The sequence below is a fragment of the Genypterus blacodes genome, unplaced genomic scaffold, assembly GCF_046128005.1.
Source record: "Genypterus blacodes isolate CSIRO-AG114 ecotype Tasmania unplaced genomic scaffold, CSIRO-AGI_Gbla_v1 ptg000156l_1, whole genome shotgun sequence".
NCBI classification, from domain to species: domain Eukaryota; kingdom Metazoa; phylum Chordata; class Actinopteri; order Ophidiiformes; family Ophidiidae; genus Genypterus; species Genypterus blacodes.
The window spans coordinates 8,550,579-8,569,444 of record NW_027466957.1 but is presented as its reverse complement, the minus strand read 5'-3'; the positions used below and the strand labels follow the sequence as shown (position 1 = coordinate 8,569,444).

The 18,866-nt window shown below is 45.0% G+C and overlaps 1 protein-coding gene across 1 annotated transcript in view; it reads left to right on the top strand.

Annotated features, from left to right (window-relative positions):
- LOC143013204 (metabotropic glutamate receptor 7-like) overlaps positions 1 to 13,076 on the top strand; it is a 28,046-nt gene extending 14,970 nt beyond the window's left edge. Inside the window, exons 7-9 of the mRNA XM_076166750.1 lie at positions 2,492 to 3,427; positions 9,424 to 9,676; positions 12,285 to 13,076. Coding sequence (XP_076022865.1) covers positions 2,492 to 3,427; positions 9,424 to 9,676; positions 12,285 to 12,334 — 1,239 coding nt within the window. The 3' untranslated portion in view covers positions 12,335 to 13,076. The remainder of the gene's footprint in view (positions 1 to 2,491; positions 3,428 to 9,423; positions 9,677 to 12,284) is intronic.
- Positions 13,077 to 18,866: the final 5,790 nt, after the last annotated feature.

The window sequence follows — 18,866 nt, the reverse complement described above, 5'->3', positions numbered from 1 at the left end:
GTTCTATAATGTATGCTGCTCAAAGTGGTTCGGTGTGTTTCTGCATGTGGGGGCAGAGCCAGACATCAGCAGGGACGCCAGAGTTCACAGACAGAGGGACACAAAGGCTGGACAGCAACATTTTGTTGTGTGTGTGCGTGTGTGAGTGTGTGTGCGTGTGTGTGGGGAGGGGTCATGTTCCTGGATGTGATGCCAGCTGAGCAACATCCAGATGAAACAGAGGTGGCGGCTCCTGGCTGTCAGATACCTCTCTCTCCTGTCCTCTCATACGGGGAGATGGCTGGGATGGATTTTGACATTTATCATTTATAATTACATTTGGATTCCCAGCCAAGAGCGCAAGATAAAACGTAAACTATCTTGGCACTTAACAGGAGAAGGTGGAGATTTTGAAACGAGATGAAGCTGCTAGTGTAATTCTGTGCAATCTGTTTGGCACCGAACCAACAGGCCTCCCGGGACGCCAAGTCCAACCAAAAAAAAGGGTTTTTCCATTTTTTATTTCATTCAAGCTTTAAATAAATTAACCCCCCCCCCCCTCATATGACAGTTAGAGAAATGAGCCTGAGCTACTTCCTGAGAACACGGTGTTTGTTTGTTCCTGCTGTAAGCTTGTATGATTCATATAAACAACAAAGCAGCTGAGGAGACCTTCACTTCATTTTAAAGGTGGATACTAAGCTGAAATATCTATTCCAGTGTGATAAAAATATGACATTTACAAAACAGATGAGTTGAAATTTGCATAATGGATCTCTTGGAACAACGTGTTTAATTCAGCTAAATGCCTTTGAGAGCACAAGTGGAACAACGTGCGAATGCGGCAGCTTAGTGCTTTTCATTCTCTGTTTCAGTGTGATTACAAACCCAACGCTGTTTGGATGCAATTATATTCCAATACAGCAGGTATTAGGGTTGTTCAGCGAAACAGTGATCTAATTTAAAGGCGGCGATGGAATGAATGAGCGTACGGACGCACACAGGTGTACGTTAAGGTCGGCGTGACACTTTTCCATCTCACAAAAGCTGAGTGGAAAATACACAATTTTTCATCCCAAAAAAAAAGGAAAAACAAGAAAACTATTGCAGCCGTGTGAGTCCAAGGTGACAAATCTTGCTTCTGGTCTCCATAGCAACAGAGCTGTTGGTCTCATTACTGTTTCCACACAGTGTGTAATCGGGAGAGCACCATTCATTGTCCAAATAACAAATGGCACCTTCATGCCCTCAGATAAATGGCAGACGATAATCTACCCAGACACCACAGGAACAACACATTTGTCATAGAGATACGCACAATGGAAACACACCGGGGACGTGCCTGTGTGTGTGCGTGTGTGTGTGTGTGTGTTTGTTTGTCGGTATGTGCTGGGGTGAAAGGTACGGCTTTGTTTTCTGCAATTACTGACGGCTGGCACATTTTACTGAGTGTTTCTATACGTCGTTGGTACCAAATGGAAGAAAAGATGGATTAGCACGACGCCGGCTGGTAAATTGCAATTCAGGAATTTGCTTGCTGGGTTTTTGTTTTCATCCCTGAGAAATTCTTCTTCTTCTTTTTGTCTTATAAACGCCGTTGAGCCGTCTAGACAAGTGACTTACTTACTGAAGGTGAAATGACTGCAAACACACTTTCATCCTCTGCTTCTTTTAAAGCTATTGATCATCACACACACTCAGTTTATCAAGTAGCCAGAGTGCTATCAAAGCTGCTGCACAGACGCACAAAAATACACAATGGCCCCGAGAATTTCATTTATTCATGGATTTTGTCTGCAAGTCGGGATAAAGTCGACGGTTAACCCACGTGAAACCACACCGGGGCTATTAGAATCAGTGTTTCATATAATCTTGCACTCTATGTTGTCATGGTGAGATCATAAATAGAATTCCTGCCAAATCCCATCCGCCTTCCCTCTCATTGCATATTTCATACCTCGCTGCCTCCTCATTCTATTAACTGTATAATGTGTTCTGCATTTCACATTTCTTTATTTTTATTTCGCCAAATATAGGCAAGCTGTGTTGCCATGGTGATGTAAAATTACTTTGAAGCATTAGAACAATCCCTGGAGAAAATAGTTTAGATGTTAGATGAACCATCTCACAGTTGTTGTTGTTGTTGTTGTTGTTGTTGTTGTTGTTTGTGGCTGTTTGGTTGTGGGCAATTTAAAAGCTACGATTTCATTACATTCATGGCATAATACTTAGTGGCATATCACTTATTAGGGTGTCTTACAACATTAGGTGAAGGTTATGTCATACCACCAGAATGCAGGTGCTTGATTATCCACACGGTTTCCTATTTTTAGTGTTACCTCTTACGTACGTGTGTTGTTAATGCTTCCTGCTCTCTCTCTCTTTCTCTTTCTCTTTCTCTTTCTCTCTCTCTCTCTCTCGCTCTCGCTCTCGCTCTCTCTCTTTCTCGCTCTCTCTCTCTCTCTCTCTCTCTCTCTCTCTCTCTCTCTCTCTCTCTCTCTCTCCCCCCCAGCTGGAGGAGCTTCAGTGGCCAGATGGGGAACAGGAGGTGCCGATCTCCGTTTGCAGTCTGCCCTGTAAGACTGGAGAGAGGAAGAAGAGGGTAAAGGGTATGCCATGCTGCTGGCACTGTGAGCTGTGTGACGGTTACCAGTACCAGTACGACGAGTCGTCCTGCAGGATGTGTGCCTACAACATGAGGCCCAACCCCAACAGAACAGCCTGCCAGCCAATCCCCATTGTCAAACTGGAGTGGCACTCTCCCTGGGCCATTTTCCCTGTCTTCCTGGCCATGCTCGGCATCATCGCCACCATCTTCGTCATGGCAGCCTTTGTGCGCTACAACGACACGCCCATTGTGCGGGCGTCAGGCCGCGAGCTGAGCTACGTGCTGCTCACGGGCATCTTTCTGTGTTACATCATCACCTTCCTCATGATTGCCAAGCCCGACGTGGCGGTGTGTGCCTTCAGGAGGATCTTCCTTGGCCTGGGGATGTGCATCAGCTACGCCGCCCTGCTCACCAAGACCAACCGCATCTACCGCATCTTTGAGCAGGGCAAGCAGACAGTCACGGCCCCGCGCTTCATCAGCCCCACCTCCCAGATCGCCATCACTTCCAGTCTGATCTGTGTGCAGCTACTGGGAGTGCTGGTGTGGTTCGCTGTGGACCCACCCAACACCATCATCGACTACGACGAGCAGAAAACCATAAACCCCTTGCTGGCCCGTGGCGTGCTGAAGTGTGACATCACAGACCTACAGATTATCTGCTCACTGGGTTACAGCATCCTGTTGATGGTGACCTGCACCATCTACGCCATCAAGACCCGGGACGTACCTGAAGACTTCAACGAGGCCAAACCCATCGGCTTTACAATGTACACCACCTGCATAGTCTGGCTGGCCTTCATCCCGATTTTCTTTGGCACAGCCCAGTCTGCAGAGAAGGTGAGTCATCTCTTCCTCTTCTGTCACCAGCCTTCTCTCTTCGTGTCTGTGTGTGTATCCCACGTCTCGCAAATTTCTCCTTTCATTCCTCCAGCCCTGTTTTTATCTTGTCTAAACACATGCATATTTGTGCATACACAAAATGAAAACACAAACACTCATAAACACGCCACATAAAGGGAGCGGCACACGCACACAAATATTTTCCCCGACACTACAAGTTATGAGTTCATTTTCTTTCCCTTTCAAATTTATACGGCTGCAATGTGCATAGAAACCCACGCAAGGGCCAGCGCAGACAGAAATAGGCATTTTTCAGGGGGAGGACGAGTTGCTGTTAAGCACCAGAATCCTGAAATGCCTGAGGAGTGCTTGGGATGGGGGCGCAGGCAGCTCCACATGCCATTATCTTAGCTTTCACGCCTGGAGCTCAACATATAGCATTATTCCTTATTCTGGAGAGGCAGACAAGGGCTTGAGGAGGTGGAGGAAGAGGAGGAGGAGGAGGAGGAGGAGGAGGAACCGAGGGAGGAGGAAGGCAAGTAGATATGTGTGTATTGGGAGGTTAAATAGAAGCTTGATTCAACACATCCCACCGCTTTACAACGGAGCTCCACTCCACAAAAGCATTTGACAGCGAGGTGCTGGAGTAGATTGAGAATTTGACACCTTGACCTCCTGTGGTGGTCATTGCTTATCTGCTGCTCGCCGCGCAGAATACAGATCCATTCATCTGCTCGACCCGCCAGCCGCTCGCGTGGCTGGCCGGGCCCCCGTGTCGCTGATGGAACGGAGGGGAAGTTTTCCTCTGACAGAATATCGATGCTGACAGGAAAGTGTTACTCCTAACCTTTTGAGAGGCCTGCCGCTCAATATCCTTCCTGCTAAGCAAACGCACAAGATGGATCAGAAACTGATTTTCCTCATCTCAATTTGCTGCTGATTTCATAGATGAATTACACCCGCAGCAGCGATTAGGAGTTCATTATGTTACTCGCGGCGACTTGTGAGTCAGTAATGTGTTTATCCTTCCCCTTTATGCAGTTAACTCTTTGTACACACCGGCTCCTGCCTCACACTCACCTCTGTCTCACACCAGTGTATCCTGGTGTTAACGCTCTTTGTGGCTCCATCTTTGCCGGCTCTCTTTTCCACGCCAGTGCCATCACACGTCTAAACAGCATCCTGCAATGTAGTTAAGACAACCCAAAGCTGTTTTAAGAGTCATTTCATCTTCGCTACATTCAGATTGTCAGTATGAGAGCACATTCCTCCACGTATTCCTTCTAATCCATGAACGTTAGAGCCCTAAGTGTCTTTGGTGACCACTTCACTCAACAAATGTGCTGATATTGTGTCACATTGTAAAGAATGGTCTTAATTGTATCCCTTATAGCGAAGCATACCTGCATACGTACATTAACGTATTCCAGGGCGTGTGTGACTTCCCTTTACAAACACGTCATGTGAATGTGAAGGCACACGTGACTGAATAACTGTCAGATTTGAGTCATTCTCTCAATTTCCGTGTTGCCCATTATGAAATGAGTTACGGTGATGCGACGCCTGCTGTATTTAACCTTACATTTCCATGGTATGTATAAAACTCCTTTAAATCCGAGGCCCTCATTTTCCGCACCTGTGCTTCCGATTCAAAACTCGTGTCGAGGGGAAGCCATGCGAAAATGGAAACAAAAGATCACCCGGCGCCCCGCGTCTCCTCTTCTGCACCTGCATGTGTTCAGTCAGCTACTTAACGCACTCAAGTTAATGACTGTGAGAACCAGTCGTGTCCAAATCCAGCGTTTCCCTAATGCACGGGGAGGAGCAGAGGCCTGTGAAAGCTTCCCTCCAGGCACTCACACGTCCTCAGGAATATGAGGAAACGGCCCGGTGCTGTCAGGGAGCGGAACGACGAAGACGACGACGACAAAACTGCTTCTTTGTGTGGATTCATAAAAGCATTTCAGGAGATCAGGGCGAAGAAACCTTCCCGTAAAACGCCCATAAGTCAGTCAGACTTTTAGGGTCTGTATTCAAATACTCTCCCTTACGCATTCTAACATCTCCCCTGGATCAGGCATGAAAAGTTCGTATCGTCTAGGTAACTGACTTTGTTACATTTAGGAGAAGGTGCAAACTGAGTACAAAAGAGGCTGTAAAGGGGCGCAGATGCTTTGCCAATATAATGTAAATAGTTTAAAGGTTATAATGTTGTTGTTTCTGACATTTCAAGTTTTCCGTTCTATACAGATGATATTTGCAGGAGGTGGGATGCTTCTGATACCATTAGAATGCTTTAATATTCCTTTTACTCCTTCATTTCAGTTCCATTTCTCTACTACTTCACATATTGATCGGCAATATGAACTCAAATTTGCATTTCGATATTTTCCAAAATACAAAGCGCTGCATTTGGTTTTGTACAATTGCTGCACACTGCTGTATATTTTCTTTTCTTTTCCTGTATTGGTGTGTCTCCCTGCACAAACCCACAGCGACATCCTGCACACACACACACACACACTCACAGACATCACTGCCAAGATACATTAACAGTGACTGAGGATGCTGGGTTCTCATTGCAGCTTTTAGAGGATACGACTATAATTCCTTCCCTTCGTCTCTCCTACTGCAAACAACCGTGCCAGATGGAAGTTGACAGTGTTTGCGGAGACAGCTTGTCTTTTAAAATGATATGTGAAATGCCTCCACCCATCAGTTGTTTTGAGCAGCCTTGCACCGGAGGCACACTGCAGGCAAGAAGCTTGAAGTGGCAAAGAGAAAGTAGGAAGGTTCTGCTGTTTCTGCTGAATATGGATTCATGAGTTTTAAGAGCTGACAAGAAGACAGAGACAGATCAACTAAGTAGAACAATGAACATAACCCAGTAATGTCAGGAAGAAAGATCTGCGTAAATACTGCATGTTAACAAAATGTTATTCTCTTGTCGAGGAAACGTCAAGAGAGTTTTCTTTTCCACGCCGAGAGCAGAGTGTGAGTGTGAGTGTGAGTGTGAGTGTGAGTGTGTGTGTGTGTGTGTGTGTGTGTGTGTGTGTGTGTGTGTGTGTGTGTGTGTGTGTGTGTGTGTGTGTGTGTGTGTGTGTGTGTGTGTCACGGCCCCTTTCTCTTCCACCACCAGTCGCTCGCCTTTGTATTCCCAGAAGCAACAGAAATGGGGAAAAGTGTGGCGAGCGAAGAAGTGTAGATGAGAAAGCCATTCACAAGGAAAGCGGAGGGTCCAGTGCTGAATAGATCTTCATTCATGGCGTGAAGCAAAGTGGAAAGTAGGCCACCCAAAACACCAGGAGACACACATCCAGGGAACACTGCAAACCTCTCCAATCCATTATTAAAGGCCCTCTGTGACGGGACACAGAGCTTTCTAATTGTCACTTACTGAATCAAGTCCTCATCACTGTGTGCATTTATAGTACTCAACCACAGCCGGCTAAATTGGCTTTGCGATGAGTGTATCCCTGGTGGGTATAATTATGAGAATTACCCTTAACAGCTTTTTGTCTAAATGGAAGACGTGTGTCTTTTTGTGGCTGGATGTTGGCGTTCGGTTTGTCGATGAGATGTAAAATTTAAAGGCAATCATTAGATTCTTGATAAGGACTTTAATAAATCATTAGTGCAGCTATAAATAGAGAGTTGCCAAGCAGTTGTGAGTATGACTTCATGTATTTATTTATGTTAAAGCAACAGGAATTAATTATGAATGTTCTGCGAGGGGGTAACTATTTGAGAGAGGGCTGAATTTGGGTCAAGCTCACGCAGATGCACCCTGAAAACTCATGTCTGTGTCATTAGAGACAGCCAGAGAGAGGAGTGTGTCTTTGTGTGTGTGTGTGTGTGTGTGTGTGTGTGTGTGTGTGTGTGTGTGTGTGTGTGTGTGTGTGTGTGTGTGTGTGTGTGTGTGTGTGTGTGTGTGGCTGTGTGGCTGATTGTGTGTGTGTGTGTGGTGTGTACCCATGTACGTTTGTGTCATTTTGGTGCTCTGTGGGTGAGGAAGAGCGACCAACTAATGCCTATTGTGTGCCTGTTCCCAAATCCTGCATGGTCAATAAAGCATTTGTGATACGGTCAGCAATGCTGCTATAAAGGAGCAGAATCTCATTAGGTGCTTATTCTAGGCGTATTTTTCTTGCTCACAGCAAACTCTGGAGTGTTGCTATAGATACCAGACAGGTTACACACTACTAAACATAGAAACAGAGCAAAGGGCAGAGATTCTTTTGGTAATTGTATTTGACAGTGTGTGTTTCCTGTTTTCCTCTGATCAGTTTCTCTCCCAGCGTGCAGTCATAAACACGGCACGGCAAATCTTCATCTGGCTTAGAAACAGCAGGGCCGCTCTTCAGTTCCTGTCAAAGGTGACTCAAAACAGAGTGCACGGGTAGCCGCTTGATACGAGCTCGTGCTACTCATACAGTTATTAAGGCTCGGTGAGGCGGCCAGATCGCTGCCTCTCATGTTGCTCCACAGAGAAGCGGAGGAGGATAGAGAGAGAGAGAGAGAGAGAGAGAGAGAGGGAGAGGGAGAGGGAGCGAGAGATAGAGAGGCAGGGAGATGCAGTTGAGTGGATTGGCACGTTGATGATATCAGACATTTGAATGATCTGTGAAAATTGGAAGATGGGACATGAGCGGCGTGTTAAGTGTTAAGAGTGTTGTGTATGAAAGAAATCACCATTAGTTGTGCTGTTTACTACAAAAAGATTGCGATGCAAATGGTGACATTTCCCCCCCGTGCTGAATAGCTGAGCGCTTCGCCGGTGTCCACATCTACAGTCGAAGCTTAATGTGTTTATAATTGTGTTCTCTCCTCCATGCACATTAACAGCAGCTGAGGGGAAAGCGGCGTATCGGTGAGAAGCAATGCTTTCAAATGCATCAGATTAGGGAGGTGGACTTGTTGGTCTGATCTTCAAACACTAACACTCCCCTCCACAAATGACTCTTCCTCCTCCTGGACCCTTCAATGAAACGAGAGGCTGCAGTAGGTGGACTGAGTCACCTCCTTCGCAAAACACCATTTATTAGCAAAGACCCTATTTAAAAGTCTGTTTATACAATGATCAAAGGTTACACAAGCCTCCATAATTCTAATTTAATGTGAAAGCTGTTATTTAACTTCTAAAATCATAGCAGAGGAAGCACTTCAAACCGGTCAAGCGTGAACGCTAACAGTTATGAATAATCTTAAAGCACTGAACAAAGAGAGAGGCTTTCAAAAACATACCGGGAAAACAAAAAACAGTGATCTCATGCTGTGGACTTCTGACACTTTTTGTCTTTCATTTCCTGTGTTGTCAGGTGGATTTGACACACAGGAACAGTATTGGCGTTGTAGATCTGAGAGGGATTAGGATTAAACACACATATGAGAGTAGAGAAACGCTGACTTTGTGATGTCGCGGACGTTTTTTTTTATCAATTCCTAACGATGCGTCTGCTTGTCGTCATTAATACGCATGAGCTGTCTCGTAGCTGCAGGTCAGGTTTTAATTAACGACGCTGGCTTATGTTGCTTTTTGCATGAGTGCATCTTTCGCAACAAGCTCCACATCCACACCACTTCTGAGTCAAAGCTGTTTATTCCTCTCAAATTGTTGTTTTCTCAGTGACCAGAATGAATCAATGTCTTCACGAGTCTTGGAACACGAGGATCACAAAACCCAACATGTGGTACAGCGGTGTAGATTCTTCTGTGTGTGAGGTTTGTCTGCATTCCAGGTCTGAACATGATGAGAGCGAACAAGTGGCTGGATGCTCATTTTTTGGTTATTATTAGGTTTTGCCTCATCACTTTCTCCACAGCACTGAGATTGTGCAGTAATTGGCCACAGCTGTTTCGCAGTCACACCTCTGATGCCCCCCAAAATTTCACTAAATACAAGTTTAAAAGCCTCGCCGAAGTGCATAATGGAGGTTCAAGCCTTTCACACTTTAAAATGAATCGTCCTCTTACCTGTGTGTGTTTCTTTCCAGCTTTACATCCAGACGACCACACTGACCATCTCCATGAACCTCAGTGCCTCAGTAGCACTGGGCATGCTCTACATGCCCAAGGTGTACATCATTATCTTCCACCCTGAGCTCAACGTACAGAAGAGGAAGAGAAGCTTCAAAGCCGTGGTCACAGCTGCCACCATGTCATCGCGTCTGTCCCAGAAGCCCAGCGAGAGGCCCAACGGAGAAGTCAAGACGGAGCTGTGTGAGAACCCTGCTGCTGACCCCATGAGTAAGTCACCCAGTGAGAGAATCACACACAACCACCCAGGGAGGAAATAAAACCAGCTAGCCGTGAAAAAGACGTAGTTAAGTGAACAGAAACTCCATTTTACAGATGTTTCTATTTTAAAGATCTAAATGTCATGATGCCGGTGATCTCTGCATGTCTGTGAAAGCCGTCGTCACACACTACATCGCAGGGTCACACTCCACTAAGTGCAGTCGTTCTCCACCTCCACTGACCTGAAGGAGGATCATATAGAAATTAAGACATGATCCAGAGCGTGAATAGGACCCAGGGGTGGGAGAGATTCATACATTTCTCCACAAAAGGTTTCATTTCTTTTATTGCCTCAGGTTTGCCTTTCTAATCTCTTTCCTGTGTTACTAGCAAGTTCCCGTTCTGCAATAAAGTAAAACGTGCCCTATAGCAGGCTGCTGTTATCTCTCTCCCTGATAAATGGTCGGACCTTTAACCTAAGTGCACGGCAATAAGCATGAGAGAAGATGGGGGAACCTGGCTCTGAAAAGAGATTGGAAGAAGCCGGATTGTGTCTCTGGGAATAGAAGCAGATGATCTGACTGTGCGGCGGCTGCGTGTGTGTGTGTGTGTGTGTGTGTGTGTGTGTGTGTGTGTCTCATACCGCCCCGCCTCCTCTGGAATCCTGTTAATAGCGATAATGATGCTTATTAGAATGTATTTCCAGAGTTATTTAGGTGATCTGAAGCTTGGAAATTAGAGGGGATTCTCTGGAAATATTGGAGCCCTTGTGTGGCTGTCAGAGGTGCGGCCGGAATGATTGACAGTTCACGTAAATCAGTCTCTGAAGTCTTCTGCTGCAATGCAGCTAATCACACCACAGATCTTGGCACCCACAAGTGCAGCAACCTCTCAATTCCTCTTTGAATTATGATAAAAAGATGTCAGTTTTTTACGGGAATCCCTTCAAACATGCAGCAGTTGTCGCACTCATCAGTCATGAGCCGAATGAGTGTGTGTGTGTGTGGGGGGTGTTGTGCATAATGCATCCACCTGTATGCTCCTTGTGTTGTATATGAGGGAGTGCATCCTACGTGCGAATGTATTCTGGAGAGAGGGCGAAACCTTAGCAGCTGTTCCAGCAGCACATCAAACGTCTGGGAGCAGGACATGCACGGGGAGCCGGTCCCAAAAGTGCACAGCGTCATCTGCTCTGTGCGTCTCTCACCTTCTGTCTGTCCTACATGGATGTCTTCTCACTTTGCCTCCCCCTCCCTGCATCCTTTCTCCTCCTCCTCGCCCTTCTTTTTTTTTTTATTTAAGCTGCAGTGGAAGTGACATTTATTAATGGCGAATTTATGTGCATGACCGCTCCGAAAACCTGAACTGTGGTTCCACCGTCCCTGGAGACTGTCCGTCAATTCATGTAACCATCGGAGCGCCAAATACCTTCTCTTTCAGGGCCCATCAGCTCTGAATGTGATGGCTCAGAGTGATTTATGGGATTAAGAACATTAACACGGCTGCAGATTTACATTGGTATTGATATGCTGTAATATCTTCATGATGCCTGGAGGATTTGCCCTGTAATTCATAGACGACCTTCATCAATAATCCTGATTGAAATAAGCAAAACAGGTGCATGCAGGTAATGAATGTTGTGATAATAAAAGAGAATCTCACACGCAGCAGCAGCAGCGGCACAAGATGAAGATGTGCTACGCTTTCAGCTTTCAATATTAACATTTTTGTTGATAATGTAGAAATATGCACACTCATACACACACACATACACACAAACACACGCACAAACACTCCTGCAAAGTGTTTTGCTCAAACACTGATCTCTTCCTGAAGAGTGTTTATGCTTAACAGCAAAAGTCTGCTGTACATTTACTCATGTTTTATTCATGCTAGTTGCTGGCCAAGAGTACAAGATGTGGCTTTAAAGAAGTGGTAGGACTCTAATTGCGTAGCCCATGGGAGCTGGTCACCATGGCAACATTAAAGCAGTCGAATGAGAATTTATAGCAATGTCTGATTAAGAAAATGTGCTAAATGTCTGCGCTAAACAGAGGCGACAACGCATCTACTTAAACTTCTTTGTGCATCTTCACCACTCGCTGCCTTCGTCCATTCCTCCTCTTCTTCTCCGGTCGAACCACCAGAACCTAATCCTCAGTTTGACTCTGAACCTGAGTCTTAGCCTCAAACTGCCACATGCGTAAAGTCTGTGATGCTTTGGAATTAATTTTTGTCCTCATAAAGATAGATAGGAACAGGAACACACACACACACACACACACACACACACACACACACACACACACACACACACACACACACACACACACATACATAGCACCTAGGCATTCAGCCACATTCTGATGTTTCCATGGCAATCCAGACTGGATTCACATTGCACGTTGCCCTAGCATTTGTTCTGTGCCCACTTCTGCGATGTTTGTGTCTTTGTATCACTGGTTAAACATCTGAAAATAGAACGGAGCCTTTACATGGATGTTAAACGTTACACAAAGCCAGATAATGGTCGCTCACAATTTCACCCTGCTGCAGAATGAGTTAATCAAGCAACAATACAGAAGTCAGTTTTCATTTTTCTCTTTTCTGTTCTCAGGTCAGGCCACCAAGAAGACGTACGTGAGTTACAACAACCTCAGGATCTGATCTGCTTGAAAAGAATGCCGTTTGTCGTTTATCTGTGATGGCGAAAAGGAAAGAGAGCAGCAGAGGAGCGGGAGAGAGGAGCAGCCATTGCACCACCTACAGCAGCCACACGCGCACGCCAGGACCGTGGATCGCATCCGTCCCCTTCATCCAGACACGACGCACGAGTCCTGACAAGAAGGCCGAGTGCGATCGGGTGGAAACCAAGACCCCATCAAACCTGTAGGTGCAGACTGTCGCGGCCCTTTCTCTCCGACAGAGGACGAGCTTGCCTGCTTGATGACGGGGCTGTGAACGAGGAACAGCCACACAAAGGGACAGTGGATCTGTTTTCTGAGATGCTTTCTTTTTCCGGTGTCATTAAAGCCATATTCTCTTGGAGTTCCCCATGGTCTGGTTTCAGTTTTGTATTGTTTACAAGTGATTTCTTCTGTGCCTCTTCTATCTGGGAGTTTCATTTCATCACCTCGACGAACAAAACTCCTGACACATCGTTTTTGCTTTACTGAACTCAAATCAGGCCCAGGTGATGATGTTGAGTGATTAGCATTGTAAGTATATATTTTGTAAATATTTCAAAGTATTTTCATGTTTGGAGTAAAAAAGAAAAAAACAAAAAACAAAATAGATATCCAGTCTTTGTTCAATTGGCTTTGGATGGTCATGAGAAAGCACCACAAAGTGTTCACTTTGCATGTGCCAATGTATGTCTGTTCTATTTGATGTAAACAAAAAAAAAAGAGGAATAAATAATGAAACTAATAATGAACTTCAGCATCCTTCTGCAGTTTGTTTCTTTATCAGAACTTCATTGTTGACAGAATATGGCTTTAATCTGCTGTTACACTGAACGACCCCCCCCCCCCCCCCCCTCCCCCAATCTGCCAGCATGTTTGTTTTCTATAGTTTGGTTATATGAGTGCATTCTGCCTAATTATAGTGTGGGAACCCTTAATATTGGAACAATCATGCAAGTATGTGGTGATGTCTGTCAAAAAATATCAACATGTAATAAAAAAGATTGTTTTGTTATCTTTTATACAATGAAAGGCAGCAGATCATTGTTATTTGTGCGAGTGTGTGTGCAGGCGTGTGTGCAGGTGTGAGTATGCATCATTAATCACTGCGGCTTATGTGTTTGTATAATCTGTTGGAAATGTCATGTGGCCCTTTGCTGTCTCGCCCCACGACAAGACACATTAGCAGCTTCACTGAGCAGCAATGAGGAGATGAGACCCTGAGAGAGAGGGAAGAGGGAAGAGGAGAGGATGTCCACTCGCTCCTTCACTCCTTCACTCATCCTTTGCTCTTTCTGTCTCTCTCTCTGTCTTCTCTCTCTTTCTCTGCCTGCCAAACACCCCGACATGAATAATGGAACACGTCAGATCAATTTGTCCGCTGATGACCAAAGTCTTTACCAGCTCACCGCTGCTCGTTCCTGTGTACGAGCCTGAAAGCGCCGCCTTACTGTTCTCAATATTGATTACTGTATATAAAACATGATTAGGGCATGCGTGAGGGATTTCTGATTTTCACCCTACAAGTCCCTCCCTCCAGGCTGTTACATGGTAAAAGATGGATGATGACGAAGAGAGAGACGCTGATTTCTGTTGAGAGAGAGAGAGAGAGAGAACGAGCTCCATACCCACGCAGGTTTTCTGTTGTTTCTCTTTTCATTTGTCTGGCAACTCCTGCTGCTCTTGTGGAACCAGATGGTCTTTACTTCTCATACACACACTCTGTCATTTTTTTGGGTATTTTTTTTTCACTTGTGCTTGGCCAAGAGAAATCCCTCTTATGCCCAATTAAGACTTCCCTCTTCCCCCACAGAGTTAACCGCCTCTGTCAGTGACCGTGTGCACGTAATAATTGGGGCTGCACTCCGTTTGGATTTGTAGCTCAGCGAAAAAGAGAATATATTTATCTACCGGGACAGTAGGGGTAGTGGAGAAGTGAAGAGTGTGACCAAAGCACAGAATTGAAGATGGAGCTTGGTGTTTACAGAATGACATGTTCAGGAAGCACAGGTGCGGCCTGCTCAGTATGCACAATAGTGATAAATGACTGTGAGGAGGGCAAATGTCCTCTGTTTTTTTTTTGTGTTTGTCAGCAGGATTAACTGTTTACTGTATTTATCCAATGATAGACCATAGAAATTAGAATCTGTAGAATCGGATGTGTTTTGCTTCCCTCTCTCTTTAGGTGCATTACTCACTGAAGACAAATTCTGCATGGTCAGCTTTGCAGAGTTTTGACTTGACTGAGATTTACAGTGAGATGGTCCAAAATCCTACACACACACACACACACACACACACACACACATTTAGAATCAGAAGTCTGTATGACCCAGTTTGGTTGGCACACACAGCTGTTCTATGCCTCATCTCACATGTGTACGTCCCAGCATCAAAGGCTCCGTCTCGTTTATTATGTCGCTTTGGCCCGGTTGTGCCTTTGAGGAAAGCCTTCCTTATCTTGTCAGAGGCCCTGATGCGCTCTTTCACAGACAATTTACTGATGCAGAGTCCCGATTAGCTTTGTTTCATGGCTCCTGGGCCCTGGGCTCGCCTATCTCTCCATAAATGTCCAATTATCCAACTCTAGCAACAGTGAAAGCTTATCTGCTTCCTGTCACTGACCAACGGACGGTCTGATAGAAGCGTACACATGATGAAGACTCACTACTCCGCTCGTTTCTCCTCTGCGTCTCTGACTTTATAACTCAAATATAACTGTGATATGATAGAGTGATCGATAGATAGATAGATAGATAGATAGATAGATAGATAGATAGATGGATGGATGGATGGATGGATGGATAGATAGATAGATAGATAGATGGATGGATGGATGGATGGATGGATGGATGGATGGATGGATGGATGGATGGATGGATGGATGGATGGATGGATGGATGGATGGATGGATAGATAGATAGATAGATAGATAGATAGATAGATAGATAGATAGATAGATAGATAGATAGATAGATAGATAGATAGATAGATAGATAGCATTCAATTTGTGTGTCCTGACGTCTACGATGCCACGATGCTGCTTGTCCAGCTGAGGCGAGTCCATATTTCTGTGTGTGTGTGTGTGTGTGTGTGTGTGTGTGTGTGTGTGTGTGTGTGTGTGTGTGTGTGTGTGTGTCTGTGTCAGTGTGTGTCAGCCAGTGTTATTACGTTTTTAATCAGCAGAGGAGACCAGGCATCATTCTCATCACATTAGTGTCTCCTGGTATTTATTTATTTGTCGCTCTCTCTCTTGCCGCCTTCACTCCTACGGGGCGTCAGTCGGGTGGAGAGAATACTTTTGAAATGTGCTCATTTGACAGTCATTAGAGATATGAATGCTGACAGGACACAATTAGCTCAGTCACCTCCTTTATCTTCACCCCTCTTTGGCTAGGGGATTAAGTATCTCTCTCTCTCTCTCTCTCTCTCTCTCTCTCTCTCATAACCCTCACCTTCTAATTCCATCTCCCCTCCACTAAATGATTACGTGACAATCACATATCTGACTTCCTAGATGTAATTGGCTGCTGTGTTACTGAGACAGCCGAGTGAGATGAATGCACTTCAGATTCTCAGCTGATGGACTGATCTGCTGCTTTTCTGAATCTGGGGATTCCACTCGACTGAAAGTAGAAAAACATGCACGCAGAGAAGAAGTCTGTTGTGCTTAGTCTGTGTTTCAGGAAACATTGGAATCACGGTTCAGGTTCATGCAGCAGCACTTATATCAGTGCCAATCATCTGTGCTTTAGGCGCAACAAGTGCTCGCTGTGAAATTTGGCATGAGAGCTCAGCCTTTGATTTGAAGGAGCATTTCCACATCCATCACAAATCACGCCGCTTTCAAAGAGAGGTAAGGGCTGGAACAGAAACAAATAGTTGAAACGGGGACAAATTGTCAGGGTGGAGTGACAAAAAAATCAACATCAAAGTTCAAATTACAGCCATGGAAGTAAACAGAATAAATCACATGCTGCATTTATTGTTTATTTGGGTGTAGATGAGTAGAAACACCTGTCTAGTGTTGTGCTTTCATTTAATCCTTCCTCTTAAAATGGATGGTAATGCAGTAACATAAACCCTTCACGTGAACTCAACACTAAAGGTTTAAATCCTGTGAGTTTAGCTCGGGGCCTTGTGCGGAGAGTGTACTGTCAAATTATTATGAATCAATTCGGAGTGTGAATAATAGTCTTACAGCACAAACTACATCTCTGAAGATTGTGCATCTCATTTTTCAGCGGGCTGTGGAGTGTGGAGGGCTCTCTATTTGATTAAACTCTACCCAAAGGCTACATCAATTATGTATCTTCACAATGGAGTTAATGGCCTGCAATAATAGTTGAAGAGGACTTGACTAAATTTCCACATGACATGCCGAGAAAAATCTAACTTTTGGTAATGTGATCCTCCTCTGGACCTGAAAATCAGAAATAAAATATGTTTTCAGTCATAATTTCTCCTGACGTGTGCCTCTCCTCCAGGACGATGATGTAATCACAGGTCTGCACACGCATTCTTCAGTGAACCTGTGTGCACAAAGCATGCAGATCTGCGTGCAAGTGTGTGTGTGTGTGTGTGTGTGTGTGTGTGTGTGTGTGTGTGTGTGTGTGTGTGTGTGTGTGTGTCCGACAGCTTGCGATTCGTCCACCTTATGATCCAGCTTCTATAATTCCACTCCCTGAGGTTTCGGTCCCATGAGTGGACCCTCACTGTGAACAGAAGGGGCCTGCCAAGCCCCCGACTACACACACACACACACACTGACCCATCTGGCCATCAGGCCAGCGGGGAGCAGGGAGGATGCAGAGACCAAAGCTGTGTGCAAACATCCTGTGCCAACACGACCCTAGCAGATCACATAATGCCTTTTAAAGGTAGAGAATGTACACGGCAACCACATACTGAGCAGCTCCCGCGTTTTAGTTTCTTGTCATTGTGTGTTTGATCTGCATGTGATGGCACAGGGCAGAGTTTCCGGCTAAATGCATACCAGCGAGCGGCTCTGATCTCCCTGCCTGTTGTGTATAATTCAGAGGAAACAACATGTTGATTCAGCTGTTATACTTGCATATCAGAGGGAGGTTGGTTCAACATGACATTGCAGGGCATGTCGGCTGGGTGGGGGAGGGGGGGGGGGGGATGACTTCATTGCCATGTGCAGCCATGCAAATATTTCCAATAACCCCTCACATGATAACTTTGTGTAGTTGACCTGATCCCCTGCAGGTCGCTCCAATATGGCGGAGCAGCTTGAAATGCTCGTCACACCATTGAAGCCAGTGTGCTGCTCAGGCACAAGGCAGCATCTGTCAGGTTTTCTACCCCAGTTGGTTATCAAACTGTCCCAACTTCTTTAGCTTTCAGTCCACAGCTCCGGCTCCTTTGCTGTTCTTCCGTGACTGAAGGATTCCCGTCCTGGCTCTCAAACGGGATCCAATTTATGAGATAAGAAGCAAAATGCAATTAATCTACACTCCCTAAATGGCTAACTGAATTATGGAGTCTGGGTTGTTCTAACTTATCACACTTTCTAATTATGAGTGTGACTTAAGAGAGCACAGACATATTTTATTATCAAGGGGAATTAATTAAGGATATGGCCTTTGCTGATGCGCTGTTTAATAAATACAAAACATCTGCGATTCTTTCACTGATTCATAACTCTTAGGACTGCAGTGAATTAGAATAAACCCAATTAAAATATAATATGTAGCGTAGATGCAGTATTTGAAGAACCGTCATTTGAATTTGGGATTTTGTTTACCACAGTTTCAACCTACTTGCTTCTAGTGTGTATGATGATCTTATGCAAAGGTTCTTAGTCCTGCTGCACATGTGGAGTGTGATGCTACTGCCCCCTACTGACACCGCAGTCACTTCTGCTTCCCTCCGCCTGCTGCCTTCAGCCTCAGTGTGATGAGAGGAGCACAAACTGTACCAGCAGCTCAGACTGAACACACTGGGCAACAACAACAACTTACTCCTTTCTTTCACAAGATGGCGCTGTGGTCATTACAGATGAAAAAAGACTGATTCGATTTGGGAAATGGTATTTGACTGTGATCATGAATTTGCACGCGCGCACACATGACAGAGAGAGAGAGAGAGAGAGAGCAGCTACTTTGTTAATACCACAACTACAATAATAATAATAGGTTAATCATTATGCGGATCAGATATTATTCTTAGATACATAATAGTTTCTGGGTTTTGTGGCCATATTGTAAGTTCAGACTCTATAACCTAGACATGTTTACATGAGCAGTATTCCTCTCAGCTCTGCCAATCAGGCTGTGTATTCTCAGCTGTGTGTGATGAATATTCATGAGCTTGCCCCCTGGCTCACCTACGATAAGAACATTTACCCCTGGGAGCGTTCACTACTGAACTTTCCCTCAGCATTGCCAATCTGTGTTTATTTTTTGACTCACTGTTTTTGTATTTACAGGCATTTTGCATGGATTAAGGGCACCTGCTTGTGTGCAGTCCTGGTTATTAACGACTAAATG